Raw genomic sequence first — 26,692 nt, forward strand, 5'->3', positions numbered from 1 at the left:
TGTGCGCCACACTCTGGGGTACTCGCACAGCCCGGGGCAGAGCGGCGGGCGGCAGCCGGGACCCGCCGCCGTGCGGGGCAGCCCTGCGGGGCCGTGAGCGGAGGGGCGGAACCCGCGGCGCCGGCAGCCTTTCCGGCGGACCGGGCGGACACGCAGCGGGGCCGGGCGCGGGGGCGGCGGCATGGCGCAGAGGCGGCAGCGGGCGCGGGTGCAGGGCGGCTGGGCCAGCGCCCCAGCGGCGAAGCCGGCGGGCACGGCGGGTAAGCAGCGGCAGCCTGCGGGGCCGCTCCGGGCCCGGCGTGGCGGACGGGCCGGTACTGGGCCGCACGTCCGGGGGGGCTGGCTCCGCTGGCTGCTGTCTCCAACCGTGGGTGACGGCTGTGCTCGTTTGGCTGCGGGACTGAAACAGAGCTGCGCGGAGCCGCTGGTGCGAGTGTCTCGGGTGTGCTGTGGCGGTTTGGGGTGCAGAGCACGGCCGGCTGCAGGCGCGGTGCGGTGTGCTGATGCACACGGCTGGGGAGCTGCTGGCCCTGAGCTCTAAGCCAGCTCCTGGGCAGCAGGGGCGGGCAGGGGGTTCTGCCCTCTGCGCTGCCCAGACCCCGCCTGCAATGCTGGGGCCAGCTCTGGAGCGCTCAGAACGGAGAGAGGCCCGAGGAGGCCACAGCAGTGCTGAGAGGCCTGGGAGCCCTCTGCTGTGAGGCCGCGCAGAGGGAACGGAGGCTGTTCAGCCTGGGGAAGGGGAGGCTCCGGGGAGACCTTCTGGTGGCTGCTCGGTGCTTGAAGGGCCAGTCAGAGAGCTAGAGACTGGCTTTAGCAGGACACGGGGCGATGGTCAGACCAAGGGGGTGTCGCGGAGCGCTGCTCTGCCGCCTGCGCCCATGGTGGCGGAGGGGAGAAGTCGACTGGGAGGAGGTAATGTTATCTAAAGATAGGGATTAAACTCGGTATTCCGAACTCTGCCACCCCCAACCACTGCCTATTAGTATGAAAAGGATTCTACGTGGTTATGGAAACGTTCTGGGATAAATATCTACAGTAACTTGTGTAGTACAGGGCCACGTAGACCCAAACAGGCTTGCATATGCCTGTGCTTGCCTGGACATGTTTTCACAGGATCACAGTATCCCAGTATCATCAGGGTTGGAAGAGACCTCACAGATCAAGTCCAACCCTTTAGCACAGAGCTCAAGGCCAGACCATGGCACCAAGTGCCACGTCCAGTCCTGCCTTGAACAGCTCCAGGGACGGCGACTCCACCACCTCCCCAGGCAGCCCATTCCAGTGTCCAATGACTCTCTCAGGGAAGAACTTTCTCCTCACCTCCAGCCTAAATCTCCCCTGGCACAGCCTGAGGCTGTGTCCTCTTGTTCTGGTGCTGGCCACCTGAGAGAAGAGAGCAACCTCCTCCTGGCCACAACCTCCCCTCAGGTAGCTGTAGACAGCAATAAGGTCTGCCCTGAGCCTCCTCTTCTCCAGGCTAACCAATCCCAGCTCCCTCAGCCTCTCCTCATAGGGCTGTGCTCAAGGTCTCTCACCAGCCTCGTCGCCCTTCTCTGGACACGCTCAAGCATCTCAATGTCCCTCCTAAACTGGGGGGCCCAGAACTGAACACAGCACTCAAGGTGAGGTCTAACCAGTGCAGAGTACAGGGGCAGAATGACCTCCCTGCTCCTGCTGGCCACACCATTCCTGACGCAGGCCAGGATGCCACTGGCTCTCTTGGCCACCTGGGCACACTGCTGGCTCATGTTCAGGCGGGTATCAATCAGCACCCCCAGATCCCTCTCTGCTTGGCTGCTCTCAGCCACTCCGACCCCAGCCTGTATCTCTCCATGGGGTTGCTGTGGCCAAAGTGCAGCACCCTGCACTTGGAGCTATTGAACCCCATCCCGTTGGACTCTGCCCATCTGTGCAGGCGGTCAAGGTCCTGCTGCAGAGCCCTTCTGCCCTCCAACTCAGCCACATCTGTCCCCAGCTTAGTGTCATCTGCAAACTTGCTGATGACTGACTCCATGCCCTCATCCAGATCATCTCTGAAGATGTTAAAGAGGATGGGGCCCAGCACTGATCCCTGAGGGATACCACTAGTGACAGCTGCCAGCTGGATGTGGCACAATTCACCCCCACTCTCTGGGCTTGTCCCTCCAGCCAGTTCCTAACCCAGCACAGAGTGTTGCCATCCAAGCCATGGGCTGACAGCTTAGCCAGCAGTTTGCTGTGGGGAACAGTGTCAAAGGCCTTGCTGAAGTCCAGATAGACCACATCCACAGGCCTCCCCCACAGCCACCAAGCAGTCACCTGATCATAGAAGGAGATCAGGTTGGAGAGGCAGGATCTGCCCTTCCTAAACCCATGCTGGCTGGACCTGAGCCCTTTGCCATCCCTCAGGTGCGCTCTTATCACCCCCAAGCTAACCTGCTCCATCAGTTTCCCTGGCACTGAGGTCAGGCTGACAGGTCTGTAGTTCCCAGGTTCCTCCATCCGACCCTTCTTGTGGATGGGGACCACGTTGGCAGTTTCCAGTCTCCTGGGACCTCTCTGGTGAGCCAGGACTGCTGGAAAATGATGGAGAGCAGCTTGGCCAGCTCAGCTGCCAGCTCTCTCAGCACCCTGGGATGGATCCCATCTGGTCCCATGGACTTGTGGGTGTCCAGGTGGCTCAGCAGGTCCTGAACTAATTCCTCATGAATTTCCAGGGGAACACACTGCTCCCTGACCCCATCCCCCAGTTCAAGAGGCCACTTGCCCTGAACTCCTCCCTCCTTGCTGCTGAAAACTGAGGTGAAGAAGGCATTCAGGACCTCAGCCTTTTCCTCATCGTCAGTTATAGTGTTCCCCTCCTGGTCCAGTAAGCAGTGGAGGCTCTTCTTGCCCTTCCTTTTAGCACTGATACATTTATAACAGTGCTTTTTGTTATCCTTCACAGAGGAGGCAGCCTAAGTTCTAGCTGGGCCTTAGCCTCTCTAATTTTTCTCCTGCATAATCTGGCTGCCTCCTTAAACACGTCAGGAGAAGCCTTCCCCTCCTTCCAGAGGTGATACACCCTCTTTTTCTCCCCCAATTCCTTCAGGAGCTGTTTGCTCGTCCAGGCTGGTCGCCTTCCCTGCCGGCTCATCTTTGGGCACATGGGAACTGCCAGCTCCTGTGCCTTCAAGAACTCCTGTTTAAAGTAGGTCCAACCATCCTGGACCCCTTTGTTCCCAAGGACTGCTGCCCAGGGGACTCTGCAAATAAGTTTCTTGAACAAATTGAAGTTTGCCCTCCGAAAGTCCAAGGTGTGGGTTTTGTTGCAGTGCCTCCCTACCTCCCTGCATATTGAAAACTCCACTAACTCGTGATCACTACACCCCAGGCAGCCTCCCACTGTCACATCTCCTACCAGCCCTTCTCTGTTCGACAGCAGCAGGTCAAGCTGAGCTTGACCCCTAGTAGGCTCACTTATCAGCTGGGTCATGAAGGTGTCCTCCATGCACTCTAGAAACCTCCTGGACTGCCTCCTCTCTGCTGAATTAAGTTCCCAGCAGATATCTGGCAGGTTAAAGTCACCCACAAGGACAAGATCAGAAGATCTTGAGACAGCCTCCAGCTGTTTGTAAAATATCTCATCTGTTTCCTCATCCTGGTTGGGTGGTCTGTAACAGACTCCAACCAGGATGGCAGATTTGTTAGTCCTCCCTCTGATTTTAACCCACAAGCTCTCAACCCCTTTGTCCCTCACCTCAAGCTCTGTGGCAAGGAATGAATCCCTAATATACAGGGCCACCCCTCCTCCTCTTCTCCCTTGCCTATCTCTCCTGAAGAGGTTATATCCCCCCAGTATAGCACTCCAACCATGCCTGTCATCCCACCAAGTGTCTGAAATGGCAACTATCTCATAGTCACCCTGGTGGACCAGGACTTGCAGTTCCTCCTGCTTGTTACCCAAGCTGTGTGCATTGGTGTAGATGCACTTCAGCTGGGCTCTCGATTCCCCAATTGTCCCTAGTTTCCTTCCCACTCTCTCCTTCTCAGAGAGAGTAATTGCCTCACCCACCCCCTTCAGACCTAGTTTAAAGCCTGCCTAATGAGCCCTGCCAACTCCAGTGCCAGGACTCTCCTGCCTTTCTTCGATGACTGCACCCCGTCAGGATCAAGCAGGTCTGGCTCAGTAAAAGTTACCCCAAGGTCGAAGAACCCAAAGTGCCTCCTCTCACACCATCCCTTGAGCCACCTGTTGATGGCATAGGTTCTGCTGTTCCTCTCTGTGAACTCCCTTGCCACCTGTGCTCCTGCCCCATCTATCAGTTTCCCCAGGGCCTTAAATTCCTTTTTAATTGCCCTGGTGCCCTTCTTCTTGATCTCATTTCTGCCAGCCTGTATTACCAGCAAGGGGTAATAATCAGAGGGCTGGATTAGGTTTGGGAGTCTCCTGGCGATGTCCCTAACCCGGGCACCAGGAAGGGAGCAGATCTCCCTGTGGGATGGGTTGGGATGACAAATTGGTCCCTCCGTCCCCCTCAAAACTGAGTCCCCAACAACTAAGACTCTTCTCTTTTTCTTGTTTTTTGTGGAGCTGGTCACCACAGTTGGTGGAGACTGCTCCACTTTAGGCATCCTGCTTGGATGCTCCTTCTCAGCCCTCCCAAACCAGTTTCCTGCCCAAACCAGAGGCAAACCCCCTGAACGGACAGAGGGGCGCAGTACGCCCGGTGCCGCAGGGTCTGCCCTGCCCTGGCTGTGCACTGTGCAGTAAACAGGTTGCATAAGCCCAAGCGCTTAGCATGTGGCCCACCTGTGCTCTTCCCATATCTGGGAGTACCAGCCCTATGGACCCTTCTGATTTGGTGTGGTTTGGCCTGCTGCCAGGTGCTTATTGGGCAGTATTGTGGCCAACGGACCATCCATCTCAGCCCACCTCTGATAAATAGGGCAACCCAGGTAAACAAGGGGCTCTTGCCACCTCCTCCGCTCACCTCCCCCAGCCTTCTGCCCGGGCCACTACCTTTATCCGCTGTGCATGACCCCCTGCTCCCCGGCACTCTGAACCCATCCAGTGGGCGATGGACCATCGAAGGAGGCGTTCCCAGCCGGCCGCCGCTCCAGCCCCCCGCAGCAGCCCGGCCGTGCCCGTGCAGTCTTGTCAGCCAGCGCGCCCCAGTTCGAGCTGAGTGCCAGCTCCGCGAGAACCAGCTGCCTGGCTTTGGCTGCATGTATGTGGGCACCGCGGATACTGAGGCTTCCAGTTAGTGAGTATTTGAACTCTCCTGATTCAAATAGCTAAGGACTTTCACTGAATTGCCAGTGGCACCTTATGCCGCAGGACTCTCTGAGCAGAACTTTTCCAAAACCTCTACCAAGTTGCTTAATTCGGCTGTAAATAGAGATTCTGTAAAACAGTTTCACTAACCGTGCACAAAGAACTTGTGTGGGTTGGCTGTACATAACTTTGGGTGAAATTCTCTTTGTATATATGAATACATTATTTACAAACCTTCAGATCGGCCTCACATCTCACCCCAAACGCAGACTGAAACCCCTCTAAAACAGCTTGTTCACAACTAGCAAACATTCAAACTGTGAACAGAGAGAGGAGTTTCCCCACAGCTTAACGCCGCCTGGGGTCTGTGCACTGTTTGCCCAGCAGAGTGGGCTGGAAACTCCATTCTGCTCTGTGGCAGAGGCAGCAGATTGTGACAGAGGCACTGAAGCATTTACTCCAATTCTTATTAATCAATAATCATCCTCCGGGGCTGTGTCACAGCCTGTTGCAAGTGTCCAAACTTCAGGGGAGTCTTTGCCCGTGGACTGGAGGCTGGAATCCTCCCGGCTCGAGGGGAAAGGAAATTCTTCCTGGCTTCTGGGGAAATGACAGTCTCTGGCCTGGTTCCCCAGTGACAGATGCAATCTCTGCCCTTGTCTCCTGGCTTCTTCTGGATGCTCTGCCCAGGGATTCTTAGCGGGCTCTCAGGTGCAGGAGTTGGATGCTGTGCTGTCTCAGCACGATTCTCACGCGGCTAGCAGGCTGACAGCATGTGTGTGCAGACAGCCCAGAGTCTGCTTCCTGGGTAACTCAGCAGCATGGCACTCACCAGGCAGTAATAGGCAGCGGGCGTGCAAGGTGTGCATGGCTGCTTGGAGTCTGAGCTCCGTGGGTAAAGGCAGACAATACAAGATCTGGTCCCAATAACACAGTGGTGTGCAAGTGTGCACAGCTGGCTGGAGACTATAGGCTCCACATACATATATATAGGCAGGTTTAAGTGAGCTCTACAACTAAGTATGCAAGCAGGCAATCAGTGTACAGAGTCCAGGCTATGCATGGAGTCCAAGCTGCAAGTGGGTCATAGTATGAGGGCCAGAGCACATTGTTCACCTGTGCACCCCTATTTATTGAATGTGGGCCGAGATTAATGGTCCCTTGGCCACTAGAATGACCAACCAGGTTGGCAGTCAGCCAAACCTTACCATAATAGGCAAAAGTCACTGCCTTGGCTTTCCCAAATATGGGGATCACATGGGCTTGCACCAGGGAGGCACGAGCTGGGCGTGTGGAGCTTCCACAACGTGTTTACAAACTGGGGTCCTGGCAGGCCAGGCTTTGTGGCCCTTTTATCCATTTAATGTGTTTACCTCTGATTTGGGCAGAAAAACATGTCCAGGCAGGGCAAGGCATACATCAGCCTATTTTCGGGCCTACAGACCCTCCACAACAGGGTAGAGTCCGGCCAGAGAGAAGGAAGAAACGACGCTGACCCTGGTCCAGGTTGCCCAGGGATGTAGTAGATCCATGGAACCACTCCAGATCAGGTTGCTTGGGACTCTGAGCGACTTCTTCTAGTTGCACATGTCCCTGCTAACTGCAGAGCGAAGGAGCTTAGGTCACAGAATCAATGAAGTTGGAAGAGCCCTTTAAGATCGCTGAGTTCAACCATAACCCAGCTACCACAATCACTAAACCACGTCCCACAGGTTTCTTGAACACCTCCAGGGACGGTGACTCCACCACCTCCCTGGGCAGCCTGTCCCAGTGCCTGAGCACTCTTGCAGCAAAGAAATATTTTCTAATCTCCAACCTAAGCCACCTCTGGCACAATTTAAGCTCTTTTCCTCTCATCCTATCTCTGGTTACTTGGGAGAAGAGAACAACACTGTCTTCACTCTGGTCTGCTTTTGTGTAGGTGACCTTTACAGATCCCTTCCCACCCAAACCATTCTGTGTGCTCTTCTTATCTCTGGGTAAGCTGAATGAGCCAAGTGGAATTTGGTGGAGCTACCTTCTTTCATCACTATTAATCTCTTTATTCTGAAAACTGCTTATTGTCTCCCTTCTTTTTAAGCCTGTTTGTATCTGTGCTTGTGCCACGTGGAGTGATAAGCTCGAGTTTTCTTTCCATCCTTTTCTCACTAGTGTCAAAGTCTTGTTTCAACAGAAGTTTGTTGTTTGGTTTTTTTTAATCAGAGATCAGAGAATTGTCTTTTTCTTTTCCCCAAAAAGCAATTTGAGAGGGAAGCAGTTAAGCTGCTTGGGGAAATTTCTGCTGGCACGTGACAGAATTGGTAGAGTTGTGGTAGAATTGAAAGGTTCTAGATGCTGTACTCAGAGAAGAAATTTAGATGGGATGTTAGGAACAAATTTTGCACCAAGAGGGTGGTGGAACACTGCAGGAGATTGTTCAGGGAGGTAGTTGAGGCCCCACCCCTGGAGATACTCAGCATCAGTTTCAAGAAGACTCCGGGCAGCCTGATCTAGTGGACGATGTCCCTGCTGACTGCAGATGGGGTTGGCCTAGAGGACCTTTGGAGGTCCCTTCTAACCCAAACTGTTCTGTGGTTCTGTCCTTTGGGGTCAAAATGTCACAACAACCTCACAAATGCTCCAGGTTTGGGGAAGCATGGTTGGAAACTGCCTGGTGGAAAAGGACTCGCAGATGTTGGTCTGTATTTTTTTGTGTGGTGAAATTCTGGTTTATGTCATCCTTGGCTTTTGTTTCTCTCTTTGCTTTAGCATCCAAGGGACCAGTGGCCAGCAACCTTTGCCCTGCAGGTACCACACCAGCATGGCTGAGGAAAGGTCAGCCTTGCTCTCAAAAGCACTTTGTCTTTGAGAAGCCATCAGAGGTAAAAATGACACTGTGACTAGCAGTGTCTCATCTTTTATAAACCTCTAAATGATAAGAATTTGAGCTTATGGCTTTAAAACAAACTCAGAACTCAGCAGAGCTGAACTTTGGGCTTTCGACAAGCAGAGCTCCTAACTCTCTTGCCTGTGTGGCAAGCAGAATGTCTCAGTCTCTTTGTTTAGACTCTTGAGTATTCACTACGTACTTGTTCACAACTTCTTTGCTTTTCAGAGAGCCTGAAGAGTTTCTCCTCGATGTTCAGAATGATGCAGTGCCCCAAAATGTTATTTGAGCTCTCTTTTCTTCTTATTTGTCACATGGGGTTTGCTTTACAGCCTCTGCTCAATGTCTCCTCAGCAGATCATAGAATCACAGAATTGTCAGGGCTGGAAGGGACCTCAAGGATCATCCAGTTCCACCCCCCTGCCATGGGCAAGAGCACCTCACACTAGATCAGGTTGCTCAGAGTCACATCCAGCGTGGCCTTAAAGACCTCCAGGGATGAGGCTTTCACCACCTCCCTGGGCAGCCTGTTCCAGTGTCTCAGCACCCTCGTGATGCAGAACTTCTTGCTGACATTCAGTCTGAATCTACTCTTCTAGTTTTGCTCTGTTGCCCCCACTCCTATCACTACCTGGCACTCTAAAAGATTGCCCACCAGCTTTCCTGTAGCTGCCTTCAGGTACTGAATAAAGGATCCTGTGTGCCATGTAGGTCCTTGCTGGGAGAAAAAAAAAACCCTCTTGAACACTTTTTTCTGAGACAGAAGTGTTTGAAAGACTGTTCTCTTGTTTGGAAGGATTGGAGGTGGTCTGGAAAGGTTCTCTTTGTCCTTTGTGGTAAAGCCTCAATAGCTATATAGTACTGGACCCTCATGGTTAGCTCCAGCCCTGCTGCTAAAGCAGGGCCACCCACAGCAGCTTGTCCAGGATCACAGTGCCCAGAGGGGTTTGCACTCTCCCCAGAGAAGGAGACAGCCTCTCTGGGCAGTCTGCTCCAGGGCTTCAGTACCCTCGCAACAAAGAAGCTTTTCCTCATGTTCAGGTGGAGCCTCCTGGGTTCCATTCTGTGTTCATTACCCCTTGTGCTGTGGTTGGGCACCACTGAAAGAGTCTGGCCCCAGCCTGTCCTGTAGCTCTTGCTGAGCTTTGAGAAGATCAGACTGATGTTCTGCTCATTGTCTGGGGGCTGGGATTTCCTCCTCCCTTTTCTATCTGCTCTCGACTTTGACTTCTGGCTGTAAGAATAAGAACACTTCTGCTTGCAGTTGATAACTGAGGAGGTCTGTACCAATCCAATGGGCTCTAGAAGGAAGTGTCCTTCAGAGGGGGCAGTCGGTTCTTCAAGCCAGCCACAGTGGTGGTTGCAGCTGAGAGTTTCTGGGGCATGGAGAATGAGCTGCTGGGTTGGTACTCTTTACCATTTGCCCAGAGCTATGTTATCCTCATTGACTCTGCAGTATGTACTTCTGCAGAGTCACTAGAGATTAATTCTGCTTGAGTCCAACATGCCAAGTGCCTCAGTGTTGAACGTTTACCGCATTTCCTTGCAGGTGGAGCGCAGAGTTCCAGAGACAGGTGTGATAGAGTGAGTGTGGTGACAGCTTTATTATCCTTTCTGTGGTTCTTCTCCCTTGGTGGTCAGTGTCTGGTTTAGATTCCCTGTGTCACCCCTTGTTTATTGATCTCTAGAGCCCTAAAACAGTGTGAAAGGAGCCTTTGGTGAGAAAAGAGTCCTCTCACCCACGCTCATGTGCTCCTACTGCCTTACACTGACCTCTGACTGTCTCCAGGACATTACTGTCTCTTTCTACCCTTGCCTTTTATCCCCTTTGTGTCCCCATAACTCCTTTTGTGTTCCCCCATTCACTCCCTTTGTCATCTCCTCCTTTGTCATCCCCTCTGTGATCCATCCATTTTGTCCTATCCTTCCTCTGTTTCTTTGCTCTTCCGTCTTGCTTTTCCCCCTTGCTCTCCCCTACTCAGGCTCACAGCAAGTCTGCTTCATGCTACGCAGTGCCAGATAACTTGTTTTTTGTCCCTCTGATGGCTCTTTCTCCATCCCCAGCAAGCCTGGTGTGTATGAGCTCAGCAAAGCACCCACTGGCATTTCCAGGTGAGTGAATATAAGCTTGGTGTCTGCTGCTGCAGAGCCACACATAACACTCATGAGCCTCTGCAGAGAATTTGGGTAACAAGGACAAGTGCTGGGTCCTGTACTTGAGTCACAACAATTCCATGAACACTACAGGCTTTGGGGGGGAGTGGCTGGAAAATTGCCTGACAGAAGAGGAACTGAGGGTGCTGGTTGACATCTGGCTGAAGATGAGCCAGCAGTGTGCCCAGGTGGTCAAGAAGGCTACCAGGATCCTGGCCTTGATCAGCAGCAGAGTGCCCAATCCCAGGGCAGGGATTATCCCACCACAGCACTGGTGAGGCTGTACCTTGAAGAGTTCAGATTTGAGGCCCTCACTTTGAGAAGGACATTTTGGGGCTGGAGCAGGTCCAGAGAAGGGCAGTGAAGCTGGTGAAGGGACTGGAGAACAGGGATGGTGAGGAGCAGCTGTGGGAACTGGGGGTGTTTAGTCTGGAGAAGAGGAGGCTGAAAGAAGACCTCATTGCTCTCTCTGAATTCGGCTCCCTGAAAGGAGGTTGTAGTGAAATGGGAGTTGGTCTCTTCTCCCTAGTACCAGATGATAGGAAATGGCCTGAAACTGTGGCGAGGAGGCTTAGGTTGGAGATTAGGAACCATTTCTTTGCTGCAAGAGTGGTCAGGCATTGAAACAGGCTGCCCAGGGAGGTGGTGGAGTCACCATCCCTGGGGGAGTTGAAGAAATCTGTGGCCCTGGCACCTTGGGGACATAGTTTAATGGCCATGGTGGTGTTGGGTTGATGGTTGGACTCAGTGAGCTTGGAGGTCTCTTCTAACCCAAACAGTTCTGTGATTCTGTGATCTTTTTCTTAGGGTTCATTTGGTCCCTGGCTTTATTGACTCGCAGCAAGCAGACTGGATATTTGAACAGCTCCTGCAGGACATCCCCTGGGGGCAGCGAGCTCACATCAGACAGGGTAAGGAGCTCATTCCTAGATTGTTTCCACCCCCAGATTCATGCATTGGTTTTGATGTCAAGGGAGGTGACTCTGCCCCTCTGCTCCACTCTGGTGAGACCCCACCTGGAGTACCGCATCCAGTTCTGGAGCCCCTATGACAAGAGGAATGTGGAGATGCTGGAGTGTGTCCAGAGAAGGGCCAGGAGGATGCTCAGAGGGCTGCAGCAGCTCTGCTGTGAGCACAGACTCAAAGAGTTGGGGCTGTTCAGTCTGGAGAAGAGGAGGCTCCCAGGTGACCTTCTTGTGTCCTTCCTGTATCTGAAGGGGGCTACAAAGAAGCTGGGGAGGGACTTTTGAGGCTGTCAGGGAGTGACAGGACTGGGGGAAATGGAGCAAAGCTGGAGGTGGGGAGGTTCAGGCTGGACATGAAGTGGAAGTCATTCAGCATGAGAGTGGTGAGAGGCTGGACTGGGTTGCCCAGGGAGGTGGTTGAGGCCAGGCTGGCTGAGGCTGTGTGCAGCCTGCTCTAGGGTAGGGTGTCCCTGGCCATGGCAGTGGGGTTGGAACTGTCTGATCCTTGTGGTCCCTTCCAACCCTGACTGATTCTATGATTCCTTCACATTTCCTTCCAGGTTTTCCATGCACACCTGAAGAGTGCTGCTTGTTTTTCTCTCTCTGTCCCCACATTCCTGTTGCCTGCTAAACACTTGCCTTAAATCTGAGTTCACTACCTCTGTCACCCCCAATTCCTTTCTCCCCTCCTTTTTTATTTAGGCCATATCTGTGCCTCCATTGCCTTCATATCATCTCCCAGTGATGTTTCAGAATCTCTCTTCCTGGAGTTTTTTGGTCACTTCTGGTCTCTCCCGCTTCAAATCCCCACAGATCCTGTTTCTTTTCCCTTGGATTTGCTTGTTGGTTGCAGCATGCAGTAAGCCAAGAGACTGCTGTTCTGGGTTTGTTCGCTAAGGGGCACCTGTTCCACCTCAGCTTCTCCTTCAGATGGGTGGAAGATAAAGTGTCAGAGTAGCTATGTGACAGGACTGGAAAATGTCTTCACCGTCTCTGTGCGTCGGCCTGCAGCAACGGAGACTGTGACCTGTCAGGAGGAGAAGTGGTCTTTTCAGAAAGTGGAGGTGCTTTGAACTTGGTGTTTGGTGTTAGCCCACAGAGTGCACAAGAAACACTCCTTTGTCCAGCCTTCCTGCCTTCTGCTTCTGTCACGTTCTTTGATGCTGCAGTGCCTTCCATTTCACCCCTCCCAGTGGATACATCTTGCCAGGAGAATGTCAACCAAACCAGAATCACAGAGTAGTTTGGGTTGGAAGGGACCTTAAAGATCACCTAGTTCCAACTCCCCTGCCATGGGTAGGGACACCTCCTGCTAGACTAGCTTGCTCAAGGCCCTATCCAACCTGGCTTCAAACACTGCCAGCCTTGGAGCCTCTACAGCTTCTCTAGGCAATCTGTCTCTGTCTTTCACCACCCTCCTGGTGAAGCATTTCTTCCTGGTGTCTGGCCTAACCCCAGCTTCTTGCAGTTTGAAGCCATCGCTCCTTACCCTGTCACTCCAAGGCTTTGTAAAAAGTCCCTCTCCAGCTCTCCTCTGGCCCACTTTAGGTACTGCAAGGCCAACAGAAGGTCTCCCTGGTACCTTCTCTTCTCCAGGGTGACCAGCTCCAACTCTCAGGCTGGCCTCACAGCAGAGGGCTTCCAGCCCTCACAGTGCTGCTGTAGCCTCCTCTGGCCCTGCTCCAGCAGATCCCTGTCTCTGCTGGGGATTCCAAAACTGGCACCAGCACTGCAAGTGGGGTCTCAGCAGAGCAGAGGGGCAGAGTCTCCTCCCTGCCTTTGCTGCCCATGCTGCTGGGGATCAGCCCAGGACACAGCTGGGGCTGGGCTGTGAGTGAACACTGCCAGCTCACTCAGCACCCCCAAGTCCTCCTCAGTACTGCTTTCTATCCATTCTCCTCCCAGCCTGGATTTGTGCTTGGGATTGCCCCAGCCCATGTGCAGGACCTCACACTTGGTTTTGTAGAACTTCATGAGTTCCTTGGATTACATCTCAAAGCTGTCCAGGTCCCTCTGGCTTGTTAGCCTCTCCACCCAACTTGCTTTTGGATAATCCTGATCTTAGACTTGAGCTCAGCGTATAATTGTTTTGGTTGGAAAACACCTTGGAGATCCTTGAGTCATTCAGGAAGGCTGAAGAAATTAAGAGGCTGCTCACCTTAGGTCAGTGGGCAGCCATCTTACCATTTTCAAGCCCTCTGCTAAAGTGACTGAGATAGTCTTCCTGTTTTTCCTCCTTCCAGGAGTATCTTTTGAAGAGCCAAGGCTTACCTGCTGGTATGGGGAGCTCCCTTACACCTACTCCAGGATAACCATGCAGCCCAATCCAAATGTATGTATACAGCTGGAGGTTCATTAGATACAGACAGAGGTTGGAAGGGACCTTAGAGATTATCTAGTTCTAACCCTCCTGCCATGGGCAGGGGACACCCACCTTCAACTAGACCATGTTGCTCAAGGCCTCATCCAGCATTGCCTTAAACATCTCCAAGGAGGTGCCATCCACAACCTTCCTGGGCAGCCACCCTCCCTGTAAAGAATTTCTTCCTAATCTGCAGTCTCGATCTCCCCTCTTCCAGCTCAAAGCCATTGCCCCTCATCCTATCCCTGCAAGTCCTTGTCAAAAGTCTGATGTGCTTTCAGTGACTTGGCCTCTTCTGTCACTCCGTTGTATATCCTGTGTGGTCAGGCAGCCCACTTACAAGGCAGAGCCTAATTTTGGGGTGGCATTACTGGTTTCCCTACGCATCCCAAAGCTGCAAGGTCTGTAGATGTGTAATTTATTGTTCACATGCTGCTTAGCCATGGAAAAGGTGAGCTAGAAATGCCCCTAACACAGAAAGGTGACATGCTAAGGCTCCTGCCCTGAGTCAAAAAACCTTTAACCCTGGGTAAGAATGGAAAGAAGGTGGTGCAGGGTCAACTATTAGAGGTAGACACTGGGAAAGAATTCCTGCTTCTGCCAAGGATACACTGGGAGACTTGGAGTCACTTCTTTATAGCTGCGTAGAATGGTTTGGGCTGGAAGGGACCTTAAAGTCATCTACTTATCCTTTCTTGATCTGTTTCTCTCCTTATATAAGGGACAAAATAAATCTGGCCTGCATTGCTTTGGCATTTTTGGTTTTGTCTTCTTTTAGTATCCTGCTGTGCCTCCTGGAAGCACAGTGACAGCTGAAAGTCACAGTGCCAGTTTAGGACGTGAAATGAGGATTCACTGGGCTGAGGCATAATGGGAGGCGCGGAGCTGCCCCGGGCCATGGGCTCAGCAAAGATGAGATTCAGGGCCTCTGACACTGGGTGTGTTGAGCACTGACAAGTTACAGGCTGCAAGGCAAACCCCAGGAGCGTTGTGAGGTGGACTCAAGAAGCTGGACCAACAGAGCAGGACCAAAGGGCCAGGCTAGGGCAGTGTTTGGTCAACTGTTGGCTCTTGTTTTGTGTCAGCAGTGGTTAGGCACTGACTGCAACATCTTGAATGCACTCTGCTCACCAGCAGTGGCCAGGTATCTCAGATGCTGTCAGCTCCCTGATTTAAAGTCCTCTCACTTGGCCAGGAGGTTGAAGAAACAGGTGTAGAACCGTGGAATCACAGAAGCATTTGGGTTGGAAGAGGCCTTAAAGATCATTGAGTCCAGCGGTTAACCTAGCAGTGCCAGGTCACCACTGAGCTGTCTCCCTCAGCACCACATCTGCACAACTTCTAAATCCCACCATGGATGCTGACTCCACTGCTCTGGGCTGTCTGTTCCAGGGCTTGACCACCACTTGGAGGGATAACTAATTCCTCACGTCTAACCTAAAGCCCTGCTGGTGCAACATAAGGGTGTTTGCTCAAGCCACTGAACAGGCTGCTTAGGGAAGTGTTGGAGGGCTTTGAAAGCTGTGTAGATGTGGTGCTGAGGGATGTGGTTTAGTAGAGACTTGGCAGTGCTGGGTTAATGATTAGACTTGATCCTGGAATTGCCTGGTTGGAAAAGACCTTAAATGGCTTTGAGGAGAGATTTAGACTGGAAATTAGGAACAAATTCTTTCCAGTGAGGGTGGTTAGACACTGGAACAGATTGCCCAGGGAGGTTGTAGATGCCCCCTCCCTGCATGTGTTCAAGGCCAGGCTGGATGAGGCCTTGTGCAAGCAGGTCTTGTGGAGGGTGTCCCTGCCCATGGCAGGGGTGTTTGAGCTACAGGAGCCTTAATGTCAATTCCAACCAAAACTATTTGATGTGTCTGTGACCAAGTCTGACCACATCCTGACACCTCTCTATAGACAGCTGTTAGATGATCATAAAGGTCATTTCCAGCCTAACTGCTTCTTCCCTTGTCTCCCCCCTGCTTCTGCTGTGCTGTTGGCAGTGGCATCCTGTGCTGAACATGCTGAAGGAGCGGATTGAGTTGTTCAGTGGCTACACCTTCAACTCCCTGCTCTGCAACCTCTACCGTGATGAGAAGGACAGTGTTGACTGGCACAGCGACCATGAGCCCTCGCTGGGGACAAACCCTGTCATTGCCTCCCTCAGCTTCGGTGCCACCAGGAACTTTGAGATGAGGAAGAAACCCTCCCAGGTGAGTCTTCCTGTCACTCAGAGTCCTGCTCTCACTGGAGTTTTCCCTCTGTTTCGGGGACTCCATTACTGCAAGTGTTTGATGCTAGTTAATGAAAGCACAACTCAGAAACTTCTGTGGAACAGTAAGATCAAGACATCTGTTCACGTGCACCATGGGTGTGGGACCTTTCTAATCATCAAGTCACTGAATTGTGCCAGTTGGAAAAGACCTCTGTGATCATCAAATATCAGAAGTGGGCTACAGGAGAGGTGGAGAGGGATTTTTGACAAGGGCTTGCAGTAGTAGGATAAGGGGCAATGGCTTTGAGCTGGAAAAGAGGACATTGAGACTGGAGAGATTAGGATGAAATTCTTGACAGTGAGGGTAGGGAGACACTGGCACAGGTTGCCCAGGAAGATTGTGGATGCTTCCTCCTTGGAGGTCTTCAGGGCCAGGTTGGGTGAGGCCTTGAGCAACCTGGGCTAGTTGAAGGTGTCCCTGCCCATGACAGGGGGTTGGAACTGGATGAGCTTTTAAGTCCCTTTCAAGTCAAACGCTTTTATGATTCTGTGGTCAAGCCAACACCACCGTGACCATTAAACCATGTCCCCAGGTTTCCTGAACGCCTCTGGGGATGATGACTCCACCACCTCTCTGGGTAGCCTCCTCCAATCCCTGACCACTCTTGCAGTGAAAGAAATTGTTCCTAATCTCCAACCAAAGCCTTCTCTGGCACAGTTTCAGGCCATTTCCTCTCCTCCTATCGCCTGATACTGGGGAGAAGGGACCAACTCCCACCTCACTGCAACCTCCTTTTGGGAGCTGTAGAGAGCAGTAAGGTTCCCCTCATCATAACGTGCACCTTCCAACCTGGGCATTCTTTCCTCTTAAGTCAGAGAGTATCAGAATAGCAGGGGTTGGAAGGGATCTCTGAAGGTCATCTATTCCAGCCCTCCTGCTAAACCAGGAGAAGATCCCCTCGCAAGCTGCTCTTCTGCAGGCTCAACAGTCCCAGGGCTCTGAGCCTTTCCTCCTCACAGAGGTGCTCCAGCCCCTCATTATCATTCTGGCCTCCAATAGACTCTCTCTGTCTTTCTTGAGCTGGGGAGCCCAGATCTGGCCCCAGAACTCGTCCCAGTGAAATCAGTGATGAAAGGGAACATTCACTGTGTAAATGAACTGAAGAGCTGATGCATTTTCTTAGCCTCAGCCAGACAAGGTGTAGCACTGTGGGATGAAAAGTAGCTCTGTCTGCTCTTGTAGGTGAAGATCTTCTTACCAGTGTTTGCCTTTTGACTTTTGTTCAGATGGAGGGACAGCAAACAATAGGAAAGGAGCTCATTTCTTACCCACACACCAAAGTGTTGCACCATACTTCCAAGCCTAAGTGCAGGTCTTTGATCAGGAGGGGGGTGTGTGTAAGATACTTTCAGGAACTGGGTGGTGATTCAGTAGGGAATTCTCTTCCCAGATAAAATGCTGTGCTTGGAAATGCTGCCTTTGCAACTTCAGCCTTGCAGTTCCTATTTATCCACCTTAAAAGGAAGCACAGATTCCTGTTTTGGGAGTACAGGCCTCATTTTGGGGTGTCTTTTCAGTTAGTGTAGTCTTGGAGAACCTTGGGAAGAAATCTGCTGTCTGTTTGTGTTGCTGCTTAATTCATAGAATCCTGGAATGGTTTGGGTGGGAAGGGATCTTAAAAGGTCATGTAGTCCAGCCCCCCTGCAGGCAGCAGGAATATCCTCCACTAGATCAGAGCCTTCTCCTGCCTGCCTGACTTTGAGTATTTCCAGGGAGGGGGCTTCAGCTGCCTCCCTGGGCAGCCTGTTGCAGTGTTCTACCACCTTCATGGTGCAGAACTTGTTCCTAACATCCAACCTAATTCTGAGTAAGTAATGCAGAAAGCAGTGGCAACGATTTTCAGCCTGTTGGTGTACTGTTTGCTGAGTACTGGAGTCTGCCCATTAAGAGTCAGGGATTCATTTTGGTTGGAAGTGACCTTTTGGATGATCCAATCCAACCATTGCCACCTTGGCTCACCTAGTTGTGATCAGCAAAGGTCAGAAATGGAACCAGAGAACAACCAAATCATTTGTGGCTTTCATCAGTTGTGAATCTTTGGGCTTCTGAAATGAGTTTCTTGCTGGTCTGTGAGCATGAGCTTACCCAACCAGTGCTTTATGTCAGAGGGCAGAATGTGAGTAAGTGTATTTGGCACTGTGATGGTAAGAAAATGTTATCTGGGAAGTCCATTGCTCTGGGAAGCTGTAAATGGTGCTTGGATGCAGTTCTAGAGATGCATGGGCAGGACTGACTCCCTGCTGATGGGATTGTCAGAGAGGAGAGGATGGTGACAATACCTGTTCAAAAATAAACTTCCTTGGATGGCACTGCACCTGCCAGCTCCTCCTACAGAGCACTTCACCCCACAGTCCTACAGGACACACAGGCCAGGACTCTCATCCTCTGAGGTGTTACTATCCAAAGCACTCAGTCTGTGCTATGCAACTTCCCCCTTAAAAGTCAAACCCATCTCTGGAGCAAGATGTCTTTTTGTTCTCTTCTTCAAGACACCCACTCTGAGCCAAGGGGGAAATTCAGCCTGTGCCATTCAGAGTTGGCCTCCTCCTTTGATCTGTGCTGCACCATTTCTTCCTGAGAGGGGTGACTTTCTCTAGCTGCATCCCTCCAGCTCTTCTCTTTTTTTCTTTCTTCAGTGCCTCTGACTTGATATCTTAGCTGAGTCTTGTGGCTTTACCAAGCAATCTTCTTCTGGAGGTGTGAGGTCCACGTGCAGAGTCATCTTTGAATGAACACCTTGCCCTTAACTGCACCCTGTGTCTGAGGGAGCTCAGACTTCATAATTAGATGACACTCATTAGGTATGCTCTGCATGTCCCCAAAGCCTGCAGTTGTCTGAGAGCATCTTTTGGCACTGGATGCTTTGCCAGGAGGCTCTGATGGCAATGACAACTGTTCAGGCTGTACCACCAAGGAGTTCACTCTCTGTTGTGATGCAGGCTGCTCTTATGAGCATAGATGGTTGAAGCTTTGATGAAAAGCTGGTTAGAGGAAGAGGAATGCCTAGGGAAGAGGAATTCAGATCAACAGTCCTGACAGGCAGGTAAGCTCTCCCTCATCTGCCAGCTTGAGAGTTAATCTTCAAGGAGGAAATCCTCTTCCCAAAATTAAACATCTTGGAGGGCAAACATTGAGTGTTTCTGATTCTAGAGTTTCAGAGTTCTTCATTGCCCTCTACTGCTCTTGGTGTTTTCCGATGAAAAGTGGAAAGAGAGAATCCCAGCATGGTGTGGGTTGGAAGTGTCCTCTGGAGATCATCCAGTGCAGCCCTTCTACTAAAGCAGCATCACCCACAGCAGCTTGCCCAGGATCACAGTGCCCAGATGGGTTTGGAATCTCTGCAGACAAGGAGACTCCACAACCTCTCTGGGCAGCCTGCTCCAGGGCTCCAGCACCCTCACAACAAAGAAGTTTTTCCTCATGCTCAGAGAGAACCGCCTGGGTACCAGTTTGTTCCTGTTGCCCCTTGTCCTGTGACTGGGCACCACTGAAAAGAACTTGGTCTGCAGTGACCTGGTTTCTTTTATTTTCTACTTCTAGTGGCTGTAAATCACTTCTAGCTTTTCCTTGCCTCCTCCTGCCCACATCGAAACCAAGAGCTGAATGCTTTGGTCTAGAGCTGTGATTCACACACAGCTCACAATCCATCAGTTTAGTCAACAAGGCCTCTTGTGCTTCCTTACAGCATGTCACCACCACAGCACTGTGTCCTCCTCATGTTCTCTGCACAGCCTCAGGGCCCCTGTCCCACTCCTACAGCATTCATTCCTCTCAGGCTGGATGATTCTATGTCACTTGGTGTTCCTAATAGAGTCTCACTACCACTTGTTGCTTATCACTGCTGAGCTCAGGGACACAATACCAGGCTGTCTGGTGAGCTGTTTCTGGAAGCTGAGTGTGAAATCACAGGATTGTTTAGGCTAGAAGAGACCTTTAAGATGAAGTCCAGTCCTTAACCCAGCACTGCCAGGTCACCACTAAACCATGTCCCTCGGCACCACTTCTGCACGACTTTGAAACCCCTCCAGAGATGGGAACTCCACCACTGCATTGAGCAGTCTGGTCAAGGGCTTGGCAACTCTTTTCAGGAAGAAATTGTTCCTCATTTCCCATCTAAACCTCCTCTAGTGAACCTGAAGCTGCTTCTTCTGGTCCTATCACGTGGGCCTTGGGAGAAGAGACCAACCCCCACCTCACTCCAACCTCCATTCAGGGAGCTGTAGAGAGCAGTAAGGTCTCTTCCTCAGTCTTATTTTCTCCAGGCTGAACCACCCCAGGTCCCTTAGCTGCCCCTCACCAGCCCTGTTCTCCAGACCCTTCCCCATCTTTGTTGCCCTTCTCTGGACCTGCTCCAGCAGCTCAATGTCTTTCTTGCAGCGAAGGGGCCAGAGCTGACCCAGTATTTGAGGTGTGGCCTCCCCAGTGCTGAGTACCAGGGGATGATCCCTGTGCTGGTGCCTCTGGCCACACGGTTGCTGATCCAGGCCAGGATGCTGGTGGCCTTCTTGGCCACCTGGGCACACCCTGGCTCATCTTCAGCTGCCTGTTGACCAATACCCCCAGGTCTTCTTCCACTAGGCAGTTTCCAGCATGGACTTGTGGGGTTGTTGTGACCCAAGTGCAGCACTTGCCGCTTGGCCTCGTTGAACCTCAACCCGTGGATCCAGCCTGTCCAGGTCACTGTAGAACCTCCTTACCCTCCATCAGATCAACACTCCCACCAGCTTAGTGTCATCTACAAACTTCCTGAGGGTGCCTTGATCCCCTTACCAGTGATCAAGACATTAAAGAGAATTTGCCCTAGCACTTAGCTGTGAGGAAAATCACTGGGGACTGGACCGCTGTGAGGTGCTGTGTAGAAGAGGTCTGGATGGTGTAAGGAGTGGCTGAGTGCAGTTGTCCAAGGAAGTGCTGTGGATCTGTGGAAGCAGTGAGGAAGACAGCTGTCAGGTTGCACTTCTTCCATGGGTAACCAAGGAAACAGGTGGGTGCTGGGGAAGGGAGGGAGCTTCACGTGTGTGTGTTAGGTAAATAGCAGGATGTTCTTGGTGTTCTCAGGTGGATCTGTCCTTCAAATGAAACAAAAACATGATGCATTTCTTCCTGTCCTTGAGTCACAGATCTGGTGCTTGGGAAAACAGCAGAAAGAGAATCCACTGATGTCCTGACAGGCCTTGTTGAAGAGGAGATGGAGCACAGGCTCGGGTCAGGATGGAGAGGATTAAACTTTTTGGATTGGCATCAAGGAGACTTGCAGACTGCACAAGCTACAGAGCTAGAGGTGTTGTCCTCTAGAATAGGCAGGGCTTCAGCAGCTGTAGACAAGCAGAGAAGGTGTGGGAAGTGATTTTGAGCTGCCCCACTTTGCAGGTCAGCTGCAGGAAGGCAGAAGGTATTTGAAGATTGTCCTCTGTAGGTGGAATGAGTGGATGAGGAAAGGGCATTGGAACTGACACTGCTTCTTCCTGGAGCCATAGAGCTGCCATGAGGATTTCTTCAGAGAGTGTGAGGATAAAGAGGTGAAAACACAGGAGCAGAATCACAGAATGGGTTGGGTGGGAAGGGACCTTAAAGCTCATCTAGTTCCAACCATCCTGCCATGGGGAAGGACACCTTCCTCTTCTAGTTTAGAGTTTCCCAGAGTCCCAAAGCTCACCAGAACAAAGTTAAATACAGGATGCCTCCTTTCTTCCCCCTTTGAAAAGAAAAAGAATTAGGTAGAAAGAGTGGAAAGGAGCAAAACACCTACAGAAAACAGTCCAGCACCAATTTTGGAAGTTAAAAGTAACTCTAACAGTAAATAAAGGGTATTTCAGGTAAGGGAGTTTACAGAGGTATAAGGGAAGGGAAAACAGGTACAAAATCTATGTATACAGAACTGGGTGGAGGTAGGTTGAGGAGATGACTGGTCCACAGAGTGGTTGGCTGGCTACGTAGCAAAGCTGGAGCAGCAGGGGTGTTGCTCTTCAGGGCAGGCAGAGAGAGAAACAAGAAGTTTTCCTGCTTTTAAAAGTGTTGCAGACAGAAAGTGGGGTGGGCTAACCTTTGCACCTTGGAGGGGGGGCTCACCTTCCAGATCACCTCCCAGGAGGGGCTGGGGGACCTGGATTCAGGTTCCAGACCACCTCCCAGCCCCCTAGAGGTTCAACCTGCAACACTGCCACTAGACCAGGTTGCTCAAGGCCCCATCCAAGGTGGCACCTCCAGGGACCACTGAAAGCAGGGTGGAAGGGTAAAAAGTGCCAGGGGTTTTGTGAGGATCATTCTCTTGGTGCTAGGTGAAGCAGACGACTGGAAGCCATCATTCTCCATCAAGGCTTTGAGCATTTTGCATCATTTGCATGAAGGGTGAGTGTCAGCAGCATGGGGACAGACTCTTCCCAGTGTCCAGGGGTGGAGCCACGCTCTTCTAGGTGGTCGCCAGCAGCAGGACAAAGAGCAACAGGGACAAAGTGGAACGCAGGAGGTTTCACCTGGACATGAGGAGAAACTTCTTTGCTGTGAGGGTGCTGGAGCCCTGGAGCAGGCTGCCCAGAAGGCAGCTGTGTGCTGGGCTGCATGAAAAGGTGTATGGCCAGCAGGGCAAGAGAGAGGATTCTGCCCCTTGGCTCTGCTCTGCTCAGACCTCACCTCCAATCCTGCCTCTAGTTCTGCTGCCCTCAGCATAAGAAGGACACAGAGCTGCTGGAGGAGAGTCCAGAGGAGGCCACAAAGATCATCCAAGGGCTGGAGCACCTGTGCTGTAATGACAGGCTGAGGGTGTTGAGCCTGGAGAAGTCTCTGGGGAGACCTTAGAGTTGCCTTCCAGTACCTGAAAGGATCCTGCAGGAAGGCTGGAGAAGGACTTTGTCTGAGGCTGTCTAGAGACCAGGACAAGGGAGAATGGTTTGAAGCTGAGGGAGAGCAGGGTTAGACTGGAGCTTAAGTAGTTCTTCAGTACAAGGGTGATGAGACTCTGGAACAGGCTGCCCATGGAGGCTGTGGCTGCCCAGGGGTATTCAAGGTCAGCTTGGATGAGACCTACCTGAGAAGTATTCCTGCCCATGGCAGGGGGCTTGGAATAGATGATCTCTGAGGTCTCTTCCAACCTAAGGCATTCTGTGAGTTGGACATTGAACCAAGAGTGTGAGTATTCTGATCCACTACTCACAAAATGCTACTGAGGGGGACAGCTGCTTTGCCAGACCTGTTCTTCCAAGCAGCTGCTTTTTTAACATCTGTAAAGAGCCACAAAGTGACCCCAACAAAGTTGCCTGATGCATTTCTTTCCCTGCTTGTTATCAGTGGTTTTGAAGCCTTTTCCTCCTAAGATGTCAAGAATCATTTTCCTCCACAAACTTCCTTCACCTCTGAAACTCAACTTCCTCAGCTCTGCCAAACAATTGGAGACCAAAATCCCTTTTTTCCAAGCAAAACTCATCACCCAGGTGTCCCATTTCAAACAGAAGTTAGCTGCAGCTTCCCCTTGCTTGCCTTTCCTAAGCCCAAAAGGATGTTTCCTCCTAAATCCTTTTGTCTTTGAAGAATTCCTTTTTAAATCAGCATGAGCAAGAGATAAAAATAAGGCTACTGTTGTCCATGCAGGGAGTGAGATCATGGCATTCTGTGAAACAGCTAACAGTCCTGCACTGGTACTCCTCTGCTTTTCCTCAGCTGACATGTTTATAATCCCTATTTTTGACAGTTTTGCCTTCATTTCCTCTGCTTTAAGATCTTCCATCTTCTAATAGCACGAGATAATGAGCTGCTGGTTGGAGAAGCTTGAAGGATCTTTTCTGTTGTACTTCCAGAGAATAGACACTAGAAGTGATCCTGAGTGCTTTTAGCACTCCTTGATTCCATAGGCTTTTGTCAGCTTAACTCATGACTCAGTGGTGCCCCCAGGAAATGCAGAGATCCCAGAGTGGCAGCCAGTGCTGCCAGCTGCACCAGCAGCTTTGAGGAGCCTGGGTCTCTCACACCAGCATGTTGAGTCACACAATCCCAGCATGGTAGGGGTTGGAAGGGACCTCTAGAGATCAGAATCACAGAATCTTAGAAGCTGAAAGGGACCTCCAGAGATCATTGAGTCCAACCTCCCTGCCAAGGCAGGATCACCTAGGGTGGTTCACACACGAATGCATCCAGGTGGGTTTTGGAAGTCTTCAGACAAGGAGATTCCACAACCTCTCTGGGCAGCTTGCTCCGGGGCTCCAGCACCCTCACAACAAACAAGATTCTCTTCATGCTCAGATGGAACCTGGGTTCCAGCTTGTGTCCATTGCCTCTGGTCACTGGGCACCACTGAAAAGAGTCTGGCCCCATCCTCTTGCCCCCTACCCTGTAGCTGTTGCTTAGGTGCCCTCTGGGGCTGCTCTTCTCTAGGCTCAGCAGCCCCAGGGCTCTCAACCTTCCCTCCTCACACTGCTGCTCCAGGCCTCTCAGCATTTTTGTAGCCTCTGCTGGACTCTCCAGCAGTTCCTTTCCTTTCTTGTACTAGGGAGCCCAGAAGTGGCCCCAGTACTCCAGCTGTGGCCTGAGTAGGAGAGAGTAGAGGGGCAAGAGGAGCTCTGTTGACCACTCTCTCAGTGTGCCCCAAATCATTCCTTTCCCCTGCTGTCCCTTCTGCTGAAACAAAATTAGTGCCTCCCTCAGGTTTCTGTCTTGCTCCAGGCCTCTCAGCATCTTTCTGTCCTCTGCTGGAGTTCTCATGGCTTTTTAGAGGACTGGTTCTCTGCCCAGTGCACTTGGCTGTGTCTTCAGTGTCTAATGTCTTTGTTTAGGAGGAGAATGGCGATTACAGGTTCGTGGAAAGACTGCGAATCCCACTGGATCATGGCACTCTGCTGATGATGGAAGGAGCTACCCAGGAGGACTGGCAAGTAAGGACCTCATGACGCCATCCGTGTGCTTTGCTTGTACTACAACTATCTAAATGTGTATCAAGGGCCTCCTGAGAGCAAAGCAGCTCTGTGGAGAAGGACCTGGGAGCGCTGGTGGACAAGTTTACCATGAGCCAGCAATGTGCCCGCATAGCCAAGAAGGCCACGAAGAGGAGTGTGGTCAGCGGGTTGAAGTAGGTTGTTCTCCCCTTCTACTCTGCTCTAGTGAGGTCAAATTCTGGGTTTGAGAGAGACAAGGAACTACTGAAGAGAGTCCAGCAGAAGTTATAAGGATGCTGAGGGGCCGGAAGCATCTCAGTGAGGAGGAAAGGCTGAGAGCCCTGGGGCTGTTGAGCCTGGAGAAGAGCAGCCCCAGAGGGCACCTGAGCAATGCTCATCAAAAGCTAAAGGATTGGGGCAAGAGGGAGGGACCAGACTCTTTTCAGTGGTGCCCAGTGACAGCATAAGGGGCAATGGGCACAAACTGGAACCCAGGAGGTTCCGCCTGATTATGAGGAGAAATTTGTTTGTTGTGAAGGTGCTGGAGCCCTGGAGCAGGCTGCCCAGAGAGCTTGTGGAGTCCCCTTGTCTGGAGAGATTCCAAACCGCCTCGGGCAAGGTGCTGTGGGTACCCTGCTTTAGCAGGGTTGTCAGACTGGATGATCTGCAGAGGTCCCTTCCAACCCCACCATGCTGGGATTCTGGAATTAATGTTACTTCTGCCTGAGAATTTCCAGTCACCCACAGGAACAATGACTTTCCTCTAAGTGCTGTTACAGGAGTTGGCTCAGATGTCCCAGTCTTGTAGTTGAGCAGGGAAGGCTGCAGCCATGAGAGTACAGTCAGAGAATCATTCAATTGTTCTGGTTGCAAAAGACCTCTAAGACTCTTAGGTCCAGCTGTCAACTTAAGACCACCATGAAATGAACTGAGGTGCCTGGAATATGAAATAAAGCTTTATTGACCGAGTCTACTGGACTCTGCAAACCCCTTTTGTTTTCAGTGTCCCTCAGCAGTCAGAACAGGAACTTTTTTTGCCTTCAATGTTAAGTATTCATAAAAAGCCATCCCAGGAAATAATTTGTTGCTTTGTTTGATGACCCTGACACCAACCTGTGTTTCTCTTTGTTTTCTCATGCCACTTCCAGCATCGAGTGCCTAAGGAATACCATTCGAGAGCTGCCCGGATCAACTTGACCTTCAGGATCATTTACCCAGAACCTGATGGAGTTTGGAAGTGAATAGGTTCTTGGGGCATTGTTGGATATCAACCTACAGCAGATCCAGAGCTTCAGGTGGTTAGTGGAAGCCCTAGAGGCATGGGTTCCTGTGGAATATTTGACATGGAGAAAGGTCCCACATTATGAAGACAATCGGAAGCTGCCTGTATGATGGGGACAGCTTTGTTTTCAGGTGACACTAAAAACACTTGAGGCTGCTGAAAAGAAGCAGGGATTGTTCTTACAGGAGCACCCAGAGCTGAGGTAGCTCTCAGATAGATACTTTCTGACTGGAGCATGAGGGTCCAGTGAGAAATTGGCCACCTTTTTTTACCACCCAGGTAAGGACCTAAGTAAGAAGACCACCTCTGCTGGCTCTAAATGTGGTACCTGGATGTCACAGGCAGCCAAACAGACCCCAAAGAGACTCAATAAATCTAATTGCTAATAAATTCTTTCTTATTCTTTCCGTTTTCAGCTCAATGAAGCTGTGGCTTCCAGGCATTTCTAGAGAGAAAGCAACTGTCAGCATCTCTGAAAATTAGGCTTCTGCTGCCACATTTGATACCCAGGAGCCTGGGTTGCAGAGCTACACGTGAGTGTAGGAGCACTCACCCTGCTGCTGCTGCTGCTCCTAGATCAATGCATATTGAATCCTGGGTTCAGTATTGGGCCCCCTCACTCCAAGAAGGATGGTAAGGTGCTACAGTGTGTCCAGAGAAGGGCAGTGAAGCTGGTTTGAAGGGTCTGGAGAACAGGGTTGG

General features: G+C 51.5%; 1 protein-coding gene across 1 annotated transcript; it reads left to right on the forward strand.

Annotated features, from left to right (window-relative positions):
* Positions 1-150: 150 nt before the first annotated feature.
* On the forward strand, positions 151-26,380 carry ALKBH3 (alkB homolog 3, alpha-ketoglutarate dependent dioxygenase). The gene is made up of 9 exons (XM_064152479.1): positions 151-260; positions 7,985-8,097; positions 9,652-9,686; positions 10,167-10,214; positions 11,064-11,167; positions 13,465-13,553; positions 15,575-15,784; positions 24,610-24,708; positions 25,857-26,380. Exons 1-9 carry the CDS (start codon positions 182-184, stop codon positions 25,947-25,949), a joined length of 870 nt encoding a protein of 289 aa, XP_064008549.1. The 5' UTR covers positions 151-181; the 3' UTR covers positions 25,950-26,380.
* The last annotated feature ends 312 nt before the right edge of the window (positions 26,381-26,692 follow it).

This window comes from Pogoniulus pusillus, chromosome 1 (assembly GCF_015220805.1).
Source record: "Pogoniulus pusillus isolate bPogPus1 chromosome 1, bPogPus1.pri, whole genome shotgun sequence".
NCBI classification, from domain to species: Eukaryota; Metazoa; Chordata; class Aves; order Piciformes; family Lybiidae; genus Pogoniulus; species Pogoniulus pusillus.